Source organism: Spea bombifrons, chromosome 2, assembly GCF_027358695.1.
Source record: "Spea bombifrons isolate aSpeBom1 chromosome 2, aSpeBom1.2.pri, whole genome shotgun sequence".
In the NCBI taxonomy this organism is placed as follows: domain Eukaryota; kingdom Metazoa; phylum Chordata; class Amphibia; order Anura; family Pelobatidae; genus Spea; species Spea bombifrons.
Window position 1 is genome coordinate 16,770,325 of NC_071088.1, and position 17,084 is coordinate 16,787,408.

General features: G+C 39.8%; 1 protein-coding gene across 1 annotated transcript; it reads right to left on the reverse strand.

Annotated features, from left to right (window-relative positions):
- Positions 1–675: 675 nt before the first annotated feature.
- On the reverse strand, positions 676–15,121 carry GABRR3 (gamma-aminobutyric acid type A receptor subunit rho3). The gene is made up of 9 exons (XM_053457081.1): positions 14,970–15,121; positions 11,899–11,999; positions 11,223–11,290; positions 9,793–10,016; positions 6,947–7,029; positions 3,232–3,372; positions 1,836–1,988; positions 1,418–1,614; positions 676–970 (listed from the first exon to the last, which is right to left on the reverse strand). Exons 1-9 carry the CDS (start codon positions 15,119–15,121, stop codon positions 677–679), a joined length of 1,413 nt encoding a protein of 470 aa, XP_053313056.1. The 3' UTR covers position 676.
- Between the last annotated feature and the right edge of the window lie 1,963 nt (positions 15,122–17,084).

Below are 17,084 nucleotides of genomic sequence, written 5' to 3' on the forward strand. Positions count from 1 at the left end.
CCTCCAATCGGTGGACACGGTGTGTGCATAAGCTCCGCCCTTGCAGAAGTACTCCTGGATAACGGATTGGATAGTGTGAAGTAGTTGAACAAGAAAGAAAATAGAAGAAAGAATGCAGAAGACAGTCAAGACAAGAAGCTGAGCTGTGGAAAAAGGAGAAGGGGACGCAGAAGCAATTGGCCAAGAAAGCAGGGAGACATTGTGTGAGAGAGCGTGAGTAAGAGAGGGTGAAAAACCGACAAAATGCAAACCTAAATTTGGCGCTTTAGTTTTTCATATGTTTCGTTGGGGTTCCTGCCTGGTTTTCAGGCAATTGTCCGACATAATCAAATTGGCAAAGTTTGTTTAAAAATTCGTACAAATCAGTATGCACAAGTCTGTTGTATATATGATCATTTCTGTGGTGGGTATACGACCATAGGTCAGGAACATAAGCCCAACATTCATTGGATTTTACATACATGATTTTATCTTACATCAGCTTTTCCAGGAACCTAACCTAATATAACTGTGATGGCCGCCTGTACCATCTGTACGGCTTTGTAAAAGAAAATGATTATAACAATATTTTTCTGCCCCATGGTTTTAAATGAATAATTCATACAATCCAGAATATGGTTCCAATAACAGTGCATACGAAAAATATAAACAAATGTCCATTGCAACAGTGTGATTTTCATAAGTAGACACCCCAGTAGAAAAAGTTAAATACAATATAGACAGTGGGGAAAATAATCCTGGAATACGTGTCAATGGCGTGATTATTCTCCAGGATGATCCTGCCCATATTCCCTTTCACAGATTTTTTCCTCTTGATGCGTGCGGCATCCAGCGTGGCGACACTGGCAGCGCGTCCTCGGGATGAGCTCTCCTCGGAGTGTACGGAGTAGTTCAAGTCAGCATCGCTGTCGTGGTAGCAGCCGTCAAAGGCCATCGCCTGCACAGCCTCAAGGTTTAGTGTGGTTGAAGACTGGGTAAAAATAGAGATGGGTAAATATATATCGATATTTAATTTTTATTTATAATTAGCCAGCTTATTTCGTAGGTCTTACAAGGGGTGCAATTACGTGAAACTTATAGTAGAGTGACAAATGTCTTCTCATTTTCCCGTGTCCCGGCCACAGATTCTTATACTCACTTAGGGTGACCGGATTTTCTAGGACATATTTAAGTTTCTAGCACGCGGATAGTACTGTTTTGCAGTGTGTGAAATGTATAACTTAGTAACTAATTATTTGGCAAACTTCGTTGGTAACTAACAAATACGTACTAACTCGCCTTAACATAATACCTTAATACACACTTACATCTAACACCATAAACGCACTCTCTAGTCTCTAACCTTGCCTAACCTGCAGCTCTTCTACTGTGGGGTCAGGTGACATACGAAATAACATATACAGATATAATCACTTGCCTTCCCTCTCCTTTTGAGCTGCTTTCTTTCTTCCACGGTGGTCAGGTAGTTTACAGCTGCATACTCAATGACAGACAGGAACACGAAGAGGAAACTGATCCACAAGTACACATCGACAGCTTTAATGTAAGACACCTGGGGCATTGAGGCACTCACTCCTGTGATTATCGTGGACATTGTCAACACAGTGGTGATCCCTGTCAAAGCACACAATTCATATTTAGCAATAAAGAGTCTGAAATAAAATAAGGCAGGAACATTCATATATTCATATAGCTTCTTTTATGGCCAAGTATTAAAACCATATATTGATATTTGCTAGTTTGGAAGGGTTAGCACATTTAGAAAGTCACAAACATACATTGTCTGGAGATATGGTAGCCCTGCACGTAGCCGTTATAATCACTCATAGCCTTACCTAGTGATACTCTGGCCGGTACAGCTCTCCTATCAATCCAAAAGGAGACCCATGACAGCATCACCATGAGCATCGCCGGGAAGTAAGACTGGAGCAGGAAGAAAAAGATGTGCCGTCTGAGGATGAAGTTGATGAAAAGTCGATTGTACCAGCCTTAAAACAAACAGACATTAAGTTACGTTACTGGTAATGTTGTGGGACGCTCTTGCATCAAAAGGCCTATCCATTGCAGAGGAAATCTTTGCAATGGTTTGGATGTCGCAGAAGGTCTTGGGAAGCCTTACTATTAGTAGCTACGTTTCTTAAAGAACATGAGACCTTTAATAAAGTTGAAATCCTACAACAACACAATGAGTGTGTGGTTGTGAATAACAGCAGTTTAGACATTTAGTAATGAAGTTCCCTTTTTCGCGTAACAATTTGTTACGTGTAACCTGGTCCCTGTTGCCTACCCCTTCTTCCCAGTGCTCTCCAAAGCTGCAGTCTTTCCCTTACCCCATCACTAAACAATTGTCCCTTTTTCTAAGGCATCACTTAAGATGAAGTGCCACCTACAAAAAATATAATCAAAATACAGAAGAATGGGGTGCAACATGTTACCAATTGATGTCCCCTGCCTACAAAATGTAACTCAGTTGTTGGGGATAGGCAGTTAAAGGGAAAGCAACACCTCTAATAGACTCAAATTATATAATCTAACTTTACATACATATTTATTGAGATAAATTGGTATTATTGTTGACAGCAGCTAAATGCCCATGGACTAAGGCAAATGTTTCACTATGAAACTGATATATATAAATTATATGAACACCATGTCCTTCCTGAATAAGATAAATTTTTTTCCTACTAATAATAGGTTAACATAATACATACACATGGTAAATAACTGGTGCAGATAAGGTTCTAAATAAGTTAAAAATAGTTTAGATCAGATCACTATTACGCAGATATGCAGACATCCTTCTGCTCTCCATTTATTTATGTGTTATTTATTACTATGACAATTCCTATCTGTGCCCTTCTTATGTCGATAGTTTTAGTAATCATCACATCTGGCGGCATGTGGATGTTTACTCATTATTTACTCATTGGAACAGCACATTTATGATGGATTTTGAAGAGACATTTACTGAGCTACAGAGTGCACATAGGATTTTTTAGGAGAGACTGTCTCTTTAAATGTAAAACACGTAGACCACCCTATAATCTGTTGAAGCAGATTTCTTCTACACAAAAGGATATTAACTGAGCTTTTATGTGGGTCATCGGAGCTGCCGCTGCATGATAGTCAGTGTCTGATGCCCGATCAACCTGCTAAATTACGCACACAGGAGCAATAACCATTCATATTATATGGACACCAGGTAGGGGAGCGATAGGTCGGCTGGCATACCTGTGCTGCTGTATAAAGCAAGTCCACTAGATGCACTGAACTCTTCGATGAAGAATTGTGACAGTGAGATGTGTTCATCTGTTTTAAGAGACTCGTTTCCTCGTTTCCAGTACAGCATCAGGTCATCCTCATTGTATGCATCTGCGAAATAATTACTCCAAAACTGTCATTCCCTGCATTCCAATAAATCATTTTTTATTACATTATACACAAACATATACGATTACGGGCATTCACATTTTCACGTTTTGATTCTTAATTTACATTATTTTTTTTATTTACATTTATTATTTGAGTAATAGTTATATTCTACCTTATGAACTTTAGCAGACATCAGACTTACATGATGCTGACGTATAAAAAAAAGGATTTATTTTAAAAAATATATAAATATATGTAAATAATATTTTTTTGTAGGCTGACTCGGGGGTGGTTGTTTGTAATAATTTTAATGATTGTAATGAAAATAAAATACACTTTCAGAAATATAGACATTTCTAAGGCATGCAGATAAGTACCAGTAGCGTACCTAGCGGGGGGCGGGGGGGGCGGTCCGCACCGGGTGCCGCTCATCAGGGGGGTGCCAACTTGCCGGCACCCCTCCAGAGACGGACAGCAATGTCCGCCGCTGGAGGAGAAGGCTCGCAAGGGAGCGGTATCGGAGGTCTTTAACAGACCTCCGGCTCCCTTGAGTGATTTTAAGCCGGTGGAACCGGCTTAAAATCACTCCAGGGAGCCGGGGATCTGTTAAAGACCTCCGATACCGCTCACTCGCGATCTGCGCGGCAACTGCTGCTGTGCGCCGGGGTTTGTTAGATCCCGGCGCACAACACTGAAGCCGCGCCCACCGCCGTCCGTGCCCTCTGAACCCGGAAGAAGACAGAAGAAGAGGAGCGAAGAGAAAGAAAACGAGCTGACTGCTGTAAGAAGAAAAGAGGAAAGGTAGGAAATCATTCAGTTAGAGTGAGAGTGGATTGGTATGTGTGGAATCTGTGGATTGGTATGTGTATTGGTAAATGTGGATTGGTAAGTGTGAAATCTGTGGATTGGTAAATGTGGATTGGTATGTGTGGATTGGTATGTGTGGAATCTGTGGATTGGTATGTCTGGATTGGTATGTGTGGAATCTGTGGATTGGTATGTGTGGATTGGTATGTGTGGAATCTGTGGATTGGTATGTCTGGATTGGTATGTGTGGAATCTGTGGATTGGTAAGTGTGGATTGGTAAGTGTGGATTGTTAAGTGTGGATTGGTATGTGTGGAATCTGTGGATTGGTATGTCTGGATTGGTATGTGTGGAATCTGTGGATTGGTAAGTGTGGGTTGGTAAGTGTGGGTTAGTAAGTGTGGATTGGTAAGTGTGGATTGGTATGTGTGGATTGTTAAGTGTGGATTGGTATGTGTGGAATCTGTGGATTGGTATGTGTGGAATCTGTGGATTGGTATGTGTGGAATCAGTGGATTGGTAAATGTGGATTGGCAAGTGTGGATTGGTATGTGTGGAATCTGTGGATTGGTATGTGTGGAATCTATGGATTGGTATGTGTGGAATCTGTGGATTGGTATGTGTGGAATCTATGGATTGGTATGTGTGGAATGTGTGGATTGGTAAATGTGGATTGGTATGTGTGGAATGTGTGGATTGGTATGTGTGGAATCTGTGGATTGGTAAGTGTGGATTGGTATGCGTGTGGATTGGTATATGTGTGGATTGGTAAATGTGTGAGAGTGATGGATGTTATGCTGTACCATTTCCAATGTCTTTTTCATTATATAATTATGCCCTAAAGTACATCATAACTCCCATCACTCTCACACATTTACCAATCCACACTTACCAATCCACACTTACCATGCTGTTCCATACAGTGGCAGAGCTGGGAGACAGAGGCCTTGCACCCCCACCCCAGGACTCCTGAAAGGTAAGTGAACTTCAAAGGGGGGAGAGGGTAGATAGTTAGGGGGGGTAGATAGGGAGAAGGGAGTGAGACGGGGGGATAGGGGGTAGATAGGGAGAAGGGAGTGAGAAGGGCTAGATAGGGCAGAAGGGGGTGAGAATGTGTAGATAGGGAGAAAGGAGGGTAGCAAGAATATTGAAATAAAGAGTCAGAATGAGAGCGAATGGATTAATGTGTGGATGAATTGTGTGAATGAGTGAGAGAATTAATGAATTTGTGAGAATGCATCAATGAATATGTGTAAATAATTTGTGTGAAAGAATAAATGATTGTGTGAATGAAAGTGAATTAGTGAGTGACTGTAAAAGTGTTTGTGTTAATCATAGGTGTATAGTTGATTTGTCAAAAAGGCAAAGATGGTTTAAGCAGGGTGTTTATGGGACAAAGATGGAACAGGCAGGGTGTTTATGGGACAAAGATGGCACAGGTAGCGTGTTTATGAGACAAAGATGGCGTACACTCGGCTGTTTGGGAACAATGCTGACTCATGCTGGGCTGTTTGGGGGCAAATATGGCACGTCCTATGCGTGTGTAATTTGGGTGCTGGTCAGGTTCTATGTGGGCAATGTGGACGCCATTTTTTTTGGAGGGTTATTAAAGAAAGCACTATTATATGTTCAGTAAATGTTATTTAAACGTGTTTATTTTACTTATAAGTTATTAATTTATTTTTTCAGATTTCTTGTTGTTTACAGTTGACATACAGTTTACAAATTGGTGCAATAAATATTCTTGCCAACATAATTTTGTAGATGTCTTTACATTTTTTTGGGGGGGGGTGCCACTTACAGGATCCGCCCCGGGTGCCAAATACTCTAGGTACGCCCCTGATAAGTACACAAGTTCTATTTACAGACAGCTGTAAGACTGCTTGCATGTATTGGACCGTCAGACAAAGGAAGAAGGGGGGTTGTAAAATGCCTATATCGTTTAATGCCCCTTGATTGCATTGCCCTTTTTCTTCTTCTACTTGTCTGCACATATAGGGCCCAGAATCATAGAATTGTCTAGGAATGTTCCCCAGGTTACTTTCGATATATTTGGTTGTTTCATTATAGTGGCCTCCATGTCAACAGAAAAGTAATGGGATGATAAGGAGTTTCTTTTGAAAAAGCTTCATCTGACTCATTGTTTCTTAATTTATAGATTTCCCTTGAAGCCTATACATCCAAGCTCCATAATATTCATTATTTCATTTCTCTGTTACTTTGTTGAGGCCCCCAAGTCACTGCAGCCACCTTCTTTTTAGAAGAAATACCTAATTCACTTTTTTGTGTTGCCTCCACTCCGAGAATCAGAACTTTGCATGAAATAAATATGGTGGCCCCAAGCCAACAGAATTGGCTTCAGATTTCCTCCAAGATGCTCCTCACATGGATTGCTGGTTATTTTCTTTGTATGTGTTTATTTCCATGAAATCTGCTCTGCCCTCCAAAATCCTGCCGTTATACCCTTTGATGTAATATACTCTTTAACCCTTGTGGTTTCCTATTATGTTGAAATGAATGTGTCTGTTGCTTCCATGAGCAGATTCTAATCATGTATATTGCAAAACACTGGAGAGGTCCAGTCTTCCTCGGTGCCATCCAAATAGAAGGTCTAGGACCTGTGGCTCTTGTTTTCGACCACCCCACTATCTGACCTCTCTTCTCTCACACTGTAGTACCTACTGGGCTGATACTTGGACAGTTTATATAAGTGGGAGAGGATATCGTCCTCAAAGAAATTGGTCACGCTGATATAAAAAACTACTTACAACTTTCCAGTTCTAATGAACAGTTCTGGGTGTCCAAAGGAAATCTACTGAAATCCATGAAGCACATTGCAGAAACTGTAATCCTGCAAAAATATCCAGAAATAAGTATTATTGACACAGAAAAAATGACATGTATTGCTAGCTCTTATATCACAGATATTTTCTATTTCAGTAAGTGATTACATTCATATTATTTAGACAACTAGCCCCAAGTCAAGTGATCATTTGCCTGTATAGTTTGGATAAATGTGTACATATAATTTGTTAAATTACTTGGAATTAATATGTCCCTGTTTCTGATTGATTACTATCTATTTATCTATCTATCTAATCCAGAAGGTGTCTGAATCAAAAAAGCCATCTGATGTTTATTCGAACCAAGTGGTCGAAGAACGAAAATTCATGGTCCAAAAGTAAGCTAGGCAAAAACGAAACAAAACTTTTATCCAAATCAATTTTACTTGCGAGCGCAAGTCTATTAGTTAGGGTAAGCTGTTGGTTTGAATGTTTTTGTACTATAAAAAGTATAGGGAAAATGAAATTTAACAGCTGGTCCGCTTCCCTATGCAGATAGAATGTTTAATGTAATAAGCTGACTTTAAGGGGGCTATTCCGGAAAAAGATTAGTTAGGATTTTAATGGCAAAGCTCGCAGACTTTATGGGTAATCTGAGGATAATACAGATGATGAATGTATGTAACTATCCGCTATTGCAGACAAATGTGTAGCAATCTATTCCGGAATAAATTGATCTTGTATTAGGTGATTGCCAGATTTACAGCTAATGCAAAGGTCCAGTAGCACCCCGCATTCTAGATACACGGGTGATGGACCCCTATTAGGGACAGTTTCCCAATCATTAATGGAAATAATAAAGTATATTAATGCTAACCAGCTCAAGGATTTTATGTATTAATCATTTTTGCTGTTATACCATAATACACAATCACAATAATATTATTAAACATTAATACATAACATTGCTTTTGTTTGATTTCGTTTTAGAAATATAGTTTTAGAACACTACTAATGTTCATGTTATTTATTGGCTTTACTTGTTACCTTTTAACATCCTTTTGTTTTTTCAGAGAATTATCTCTATTTGTACATCTCAGTTCTACTGAAAAAATGTTACCACATTGTACATTATCAGGAAGTTTGTGATTCAAAATAAAGAACGGTTGGTCCAGATAAAAAGGTTATCACAGAGAGTCGAACCACTCTTTGTGCTTTATATTTTAAATTTAAATTGTAGTATAAAGTCATTTTTGCATTGACTTCAGTGTATTTACTGCATGCAAATAGGAGCCATGTGCTGATGCAGGGGGCGTCAACGGGGCAATCGACCCTCTCCGAGACAGACGGCAGGAGTAGGGATAAAGAGGTAATTCCTGGACTTACTCCTTTATGTCCCTAATTTCAAGAAGAAGATGAGGTTGAACAGGGTCACACCACGTTATGACCCCTCAGTATTAGCTCAGCAGCCTGCACTTCACTGAAGACAAGGCTGAGGGTAAGTGAGTTGTGTGTCTGGGTATCTTAGTGTGTGTGCTTGTGTATCTTAGTGCGTGTGTCAGGGGTATGTTGGTGTGTGTGTATCTGGTTGTGTTAGTGTGTGTGTCTGGTTGTGTTAGTGTGTGTGTTAGCGTGAATGTGTGCACGTATGTTGGTGTGAGTGTCTGGATGTATGTGTATTAGTGTAAGTGTCACTAGGACAAATTGTAGAGCCTGCCTGAATCAGGCAATATGGAACCCACCTTGCAGGGTAGCTGCTGATCTGCAAGTGCCTATAGAGCAGGTAAATGACAGTAACACAACTGTAGCAGAAGAAAGTCGGAGAAGTAGTACAAACAAGTGTACTACCACTGTGAGTGTCTGGTTGTGCATGTGTTAGTGTGTGTGAGTGTTTTTTAGTGTTAAATATTTAGTTGTGTTAGTGTGAATTTATGTATTAGTGTGTGTTTTAATGTTCAGTGTCTATGTGCATGTGTTAGTGTGAGTGTTTGGATGTGTAAGTATGAGCATCTGAATCTGTGTGTGTTAGTGTAAGTGCCCCTCTTGAGGGCAAGCTCTGGATCTGCCCCTGATATGAGAATGCTTTACAGTTAGATAACAGCTTCAGTTACTGCCTCACTTGCATCGGAAGAATAAATATGTAAACTTCTTGCACCATGGAAGCCACTGAAGCAGAACCCTAAAGTACGTATGTATGCATAAGTGATAACCTACGACAGTACATGAGCTGATGCTGGGACTTATCAAACCTGTTAACCAACATATTCTCATTATTTATTTAAAGATACCCTTAATTCAGTATCATGCATTCAAACAGGGATATCAGCCATGGCACACTCATAGCAAAAGCACTAATTAGGAGTCTTAGATTTCATCAGACAAATGCAGAGTATGAATGGTGTCAGCTCCAGACTGTGTTGTCCTCAGTTTCTGTCCCTTCAGCCTGAGACCCTGATATTGGAGTACAAAAAACCCTAAGACTCAAAGTCAAACCCTGAGAGCTCCCAGATTTTCATAAACCATGTCATTGGTTTCATTATGAGTTGGGATCCACTTTGACTTCAATGGGAGCTCTACTTGTAGAATAGGAGCTCTACTTGTAGAATGGGAGCTCTACTGAGGGTTTTGTGGTATGCTCCCTGCTTTGGGTGAAGAAATAAGTGAAACAGAAGAACTCCAATAATTAAATAATGCCTGCACCTGATCACAATATATTGCACTAAAGTCCATGCAAAACGGACTCCAATATGTGTTTAGCAAAAAATAAATATGGCTGGAGCGCTCTTTCCAAGAATTTTAGAATTTAAGACAAGGAGTGACATTTTTCTTACCTTAGACTGAATAAGACATTACCATCTGGGTACACTCGCAGCATGATGTTCTCCATAGTGGTATCATGTATAAATGATCTTTTTGAATGGACAAAGAACACGTCTGGAACCCAGATCTTTTTTATGAGTCTTCCATCAAATGTCATACTTCTGTTGTTGGTACTTTGAAATGAGAGTCTCTCATCTTTCCAGTAATGCCTGAGGTATAAAGTCATTGTGAAATCCTTGGAGGAAACAATAGAAAGAAACAGAGAATGAACCGCAACATACATTTTCTGAATGGCTACTAACTTTCCAAAATAATCCCAAGAATAACTGCACTGCATTTCTATATCTTGTGCTTCCATTAAACAACAGGTTAAGAACTGCACATCCTAATACAAGTAAACATTAGGCTGCAAGGCAGTATTTGTAAATAAATGTGCTTTAATTCACAATTTTGCAAGAAAAGTGAAATATTCAGCTTCTGAAGAAAGTCTTGTCTCTTTTGTAATACTTAGAGGTCTTATTGCTAAATGTTAACTTTTCCTGGAAGGTCCAGTTTCCAGCTGAGCTGAACTATTCACCAAATAAATCTGTTTTTTTTATGATATCCATGTACATGGTAATCTCAACAGCTGTTGGGTCTATCTTACCAGTGCTTGATGGGCAGCCATTGGACGCAACTCAACAAAACTCAACTGAGACTCAACGATTCTAATTTGATAGCACTCATATTAACTGGATTTAACACGTGTTGGTGGTTTACTTGGACTTGTCAAGTGCCTTTGAACATAATTACTTGAGCTATCCCTGCTCTAGAGCGGACAATTATACAAAAAGGTACCCACAGGCATTCTGGGTATTTATTAAGGTGGCCTCTTTTATACCTATTCCCTGTAGGAGGTGTGCAGCTGTGAAATAAATTAAATGGGGGTAAAGAGGGATGGAACATCTTCTTCCATTTCAATGCATTACTCCACAACACCCTGCTCCCATGTGCTGGGAACAGCAAATCCCTACAAGTAATAGCAAACACATATACGGTATATCTCCTGGTCCAATGTACTTAGTGTAGTAGCTGAGAGCTAAACTCCCCTTATATAGTGAGGGAGAATATATATATATATATATATATCAAATATCATTGCCTAGTCCTCCATCCTGTGAGATAAGCAATGTTATTCAGTACATGGTATGCACTAAGCAAGATGGTTGGTAAGAGATGGAAGGAAAAACTAAAAAGATGTTCTACAACTGTTTTCCTTTATTCTTTGGTCTCAACATATTTCTAATCAATCAAGTGCTTGCTACAGCTTATAGATGATGTAGTTCAGTAACGGAGTCCCCTCTTCACTACCCTTTAGTCAGATTACGTCTTTGTAACACTGTCAAATCTTAAAATTTTATGAGTGTGGCTTTTTTTTTAAATGTAAACCCTGGCAACTTACCATGTCAACCTCTGAAATGCTGTCTATACTTTCTACCTGCACATCAATGCCAACAGGAATCGCTGAACCTTAAAAATAAAAATCAGAGAAAACAAAACAACTTTTCATAGGAAATGCATAAAAAAGATTGAATAAGAAAATAATATTTAAAGAAAATATTAATCTGAAGGCTGTATCCACAATATTAGTTCATTTCTTTTTACTTGAAATGTAAAAATCCATCTCTCCTTGTGCTAGTGGCATTGGTTAATAAACGATTTGGGGTTGGCACCCAAAACAATTTTAAATTAGAACTTTCATGACACTTGGCATATACACAGCCTAACTACAACCCATATACCATATCATGTACACTAAATGCCAACCACTCACATGCCCCATATACCCATCACACAAAAACATACTTGGTGGTGGTCCTCAAGAATTGGATTTTGTCATGAGCCTATTCATTAAGGATTTTAAAGGGCCAATGGGAAATCTTTGGGTTCTAAGTTGGTGAGGGACCCTGGTGGCGAGATCCATATTGAATTTAATATAAGTTATAGAAATACTTGACATTAATATTAATTTTACATCGAAAGAGGTTTAATACACTCAGGCATTGTCTGCAGCAGTGGTTAACACTACTTTATTGAAGTAAAGAGGATTTGTAAGAACCAGCTATAAATTTCCTCACCTCCAAATCCAGGTCTCATGGCAAAGTCGTGGTCTTCTATCCGCAAAAGTTGTTCAGATTTCAACTGACGTACTTTGGTGCTATCGATTTTCCTCATTTTACTGTGAGAAGATACACAGAATAATTCAGTAAATCAATTCAGGAATCAACAAGATTCAGCTGGATAACTCCAGAAAGGACCAGTAGATGCACTGGCACCATAATTATAAATGTTCTTATACTCATGGTGAAGATGTAAGGAATATGTCGCAAAATATTCTAGATTGTACTAACTCTTTCTCTAAAAGGTTCTATTCCAATATACAGGACAACATATAAATAAAAAACTTGAAATAATTCTAGTCATTATAATACAGCACTAAATTTTATAAAACACACACCTCACTCTCAGGAGCAGCTGTGCTTAGGGGTGTGTGACCTGCGTGACTGCACAGGGTGCAACAGCCAAGAGGGATACCTCCACTGCGGCCCTGCAAGATGCTGTATAGGGCTGTATAAATAGACTTCACGCTACCACCACAGGACTTCAGAAAGGTAAAAGATGGGGAGAAAGAAGGAGACAAAAAGGGGAGAGAAAAGAAAGAAAGAAAGAAAGAAAGAAAGAAAGAAAGAAAGAAAGAAAGAAAGAAAGAAAGAAAGAAAGAAAGAAAGAAAGAAAGAAAGAAAGAAAGAGGGGAGATGGGTAAAAGGGGAGAGAAAGATGGGAAAGGGGGAGAGATAAAGAAAAAGAGGAGCAATGAGGAATAAGGTAAGAGGTAGGGAGAATGGGCAGAGATAATGAGAAAGAAAATTGAGAGATGAGATAAGGAGAAAGGAGTGAGATAATGAGAGATGAGGAGGAAGGAGAGAGAGAGATGAGGAAAAAAATGAGACATAATGAGTAGAGGAAGAAATAAAGAGAAGTGGGATAAACAATGAGAACATGGGAGAGGTAGGGAGAAAGGGAGAGAGAAAGAGAAACAGAAGGGATGAGAGAAAGAGAAAGAGAAACAAGAGAGATAAAGCAGAAAGGGTAAACGTAGGGAGAAAAAGGAGGGAAAAATAGTAAGGGTAGATGTACAAGTTCCGAGTAGTTTTGCTAAATAAATATCTTAATGCTAGAGACTGAAATCTACTAAAGGTATATTTTTGTAAAGGTAACCCTTTGTATTGCATATTCTACCATTTAAAAGAGTTAAAAGGCTTGATTTGCTTCTCTTCTCAGAGACAATGTGATTATCGTGGAAAGATACCAAAGAAATATTGTGGCATAGGTTGATTTTATTTTCACAAGCCCCCATTTCAAAGCTTACAAGAACTGGATACATATTTTCAGAAATAGTCAGCTGTTTATCGAGTAAATGGACCAGGGGAATAAATAATCTCCCTCTCATGTACTTTTGGCTAATGCTTCAAAATCTTCTTTGGGAACATGGACAAATAGCTTTGGAGGGATGGGGGAGGGTCACTCTCTAAGACCCCGGTGAATTGGAGATTAATAACATTTGAGGATTCTTTCGGGAAGTCTCCTAGACTTCCCATCACCATCTGTCTACTACATGCACGAGAGCCCCAAAACACAAATGCAGCTTTTGTGGAGATGCGAAAATGTTAGTTAATGTTTCCGTCATAATGGCAACTAAAAAAAAACTTGTAAGAAAGTGTCATTGTTACAGACAGGGACCTTCTCGCATTCCAGGTGGGTTATAATCCGTATGATCCTGGCTACCTGAGCATTGTGGGAATAATAGTCGTGGGTAGAGATGGGCACTTTAGCAAAAAATGAAGAGTGATCCAAATATCATTCTGCACATGGAGCTTCCCTAGTGAAACCTGAGGGCCATCTGCCAGAAGAGGAGAACGTCTTTGGCTCCAGTCCCGCTTTGACTTGTGCGCCTCTCAAATCATTGAGACGAGGTTTAGAACACAGATTACCTACTCTAAATCTTAGGCTGGAATATCAGTGATTGTCTATTGCATTGATAGTCCATCTGGTTTGGGTACGCTTTGTATTAAAGTCACAGAAATAAATGGAAATAATGAAATTATTTTTCCTTGGATTTTTTGCTGTGTTGGCCAAATAAAACGCACCAGCTTCAGCAAAAGGCTCCAGTAAAGATTATAGCACATGGCAACACTCTAAAGCTTTATTATTTTTGTAATATTAGCTCTTTTTCATGCTGCACTTTTCTCTTACTTGATATTACATGGTGTGGCATAAACTCATGTACCATCCTCTATTACCTGCTAGCGAGATAAGTTCCCATAAAATCTTTTTGGAACTTGGTGTACGACTTTAATCCGTTTTGGTTACAACAGGACAAATATACATGTGCTAAAACACCCTAAGAAATCCGAGAATTAGTTTTTGGAAGTAAAACATTTCTCATCATTTATCTTTATGTGTAACAGTCCAGATGGAGTCTACTAACATGCAACCGAATCACCATTCATAGCTGGGCGTATGGCGTCATTGAAAAAAATGAGAGGCTTTTTAAGGAGAACAATAGACAAAATAACAGATGCAGAAATTGCCAAACAAATGGGGTGAGAGTAACAACAAGCCCTCCGCCTTTCACTATTGTTATGTACTCTGGATCTCGGAAATTCTGGCATTTTTCTATTAATACGTAACACCACCTTCTATATGCGCATGTACATTTAACACTTTGTTTTTTTTTAAGTACATCTGCCATATTTTCCATATCTGATCTGCCTAATTAATTCCCCAATTTAATCTCTCCCTTTTTGTTAATTGGTTCAGACAGCCTTCGTAGAGGTGTGGATAGAGATAGAACAGAACCTCGGGATAAGAACCTGATTAGGAAATGCTGCCTCTGCCACAGGGTGCCACTGAAATTTTAACCTAAATATCTCCGATTTACTTCAATAAATGTATTTATTGATTATTTGGTGACATCTTAGCATATTTTACTAATTATAAGTACTGATACCTAATGATACATGTTATTCCCTGTATGGGAAAGGGGCCAATATTGTTGAGTTCCTAATCCAACTATAACAACCCTGCCTCCAGGCATTCAAAGGGTTGATTTGGACAATGAAAGAAAAAAAAAACCATTGTCTATTACCTGGGGTTTTTCCGACTGTCCGTCATGGGCACTGGGTGAATCTCTTCCTTATCATGATGATGATGGTGATGATGTTTTTGAGAATGAAACCCGTTGAGCACAGCTCCAGGCCACAGACTAGTGAGCAGAAGTAATTTAATGATGAGAACCATATCTTCTTTAGTGAGTTTTCATTGCCTGTTTTTGTACCGGTTTGTCGCTCTTTTAAAACACATTACCGGTAGATGATGACAAGCACATAGCAGGTTCCTGCGACCCTCCTCTGGCTGCTTCAACACAAATCTGGAATATCCAAGATAAGATCCATGATCTGTTTGTGAACGAGCATCCTTTCAGTCGAGTGAGGAAATCTGCCAAATCGTAACAAAGTGACCAAATAAAAGTGTATATTATTGTTTATTCCATCTGGGCACCATTCACGGTGTTATTCTTCATTTTGTGATGCTGCGTAAGATCTCGACTGAGCTTACCACCCACATATACTCTCAAACTAACCCCAGCATGGGAAAGAGTGATGTTCGTGCTTAATCCCCTTAATCCTACATGCACCATTAAAAATATATAAATAAATAACTTCCAGTGCGCTGGGAAATCTGGTTTTATTTTCTAGTGGCCGTGGGATTTAATCCGAGTTATTCACGTTTCAAGCAATTTTCTTCAATGGTTATTTTTCTAAAAATGTGTATATAATGGTACATTTTTGCCATGCTAATGCATTATCTGTAATTCAGACTCAGACTCTAATTCCTGCAAAGAAAAAGATTCTAAAGCACAGCGAGCAGAGCTCGTGATTGTGAATCCCTAAGTGCCTTCGATAAATTGACTCATTAAACTTAATGGCTTCAGACTAAATAGACTGGCACAGAATATCACCTCTGGGTAACTGGTTTCAGTCCAGTAATGCTTGGCCGGTCGTCAAATTCATTAGATTTTAATTGATTGTACTGCTGCAATATGGTAGGCATGTTACTGTAAAATAAATCCACAGTCTTTAGGGATATTAGTGTAAAAACAGCATAGGGCCCTACGTACCCGGGCTTTAATGTTCGCAGAAATGTCATTTGCTTTAGAACATCATGCTAAAGGCTTATGTGTAGTCAGCTAAAACCGTGCCTTTATACACTAGAAATGTGTAGCAATAGAGATAGTTCATACATTTCAGAACACGACATGGTACGGCACGAGACTCATCGCAACTAAAACACCCATACAAATGTCTTCTTAGATATACACCGATCAGCCATTACATTATGACCACTGACAGGTATGAGAAGCAGGAAAAATGGTCGAGCGTAGGGATCCGAGCGACTTTGACGAGGGCCAAATTGTGATGGCGAGACGACTGGGTCAGAGCATCTCCAAAACTGCAGCTCCTGTGCGGTGTCACCAGTCTGCGGTGGTCGGTACCTATCAAAAGTGGTCCAAGGAAGGAAAAGCGGTGGACTGGCGACAGGATAATAGGCAGCCAAGGCTCATTGATGCACGTGGCGAAGGCTGGACCGTGGGGTCAAAGCCAACATACAAGCTACAGTAGCTAAGATCGTTCACGGTGCCCATGCTGACCCCTGTCCACTGCTGAAAGTGCCTACATTCTTTACGTGAGCATAAGAACTGGACCACGAAGCAATTACAGAAGGTGGCCTTGTCTGATGAATCACCTTTTATTTTACATCACGCAGATGGCCTGCTGCATCGCTTACCTCAAGAACACATGGCACCAGGATACATCCCTGAATGCCCACCTCGCAACTTACAGGATTTAAGGGATCTGCTGCTAACGTCTTGGTGCCAGATACCACAGCACACCTTCAGAGGTCTAGTGGAGTCCATTCCTCGACGGGTCAGGGCTGTTTTGGCGGCAAAAGTTGGACCCACACAATATTAGGCAGGTGGCCAAAATGTTACGGCTGATCGACTGAACAGGGTAGAGGAGGGGTGGTGGAGGGGGAGATGGGTACCAATTTCCTTTTCCTCTACTTTCCCCGTGAGCGGGGTTGTGGGTCTATGGGTCTGTCCACACACATGGTCGTTGTGCAGATACCTGTCTCATAAGGTGTCACACCAGTGGAGAGTGAGAAAAGTTAATAAAGGAAACAAAGCTGTAGACAATTAGAG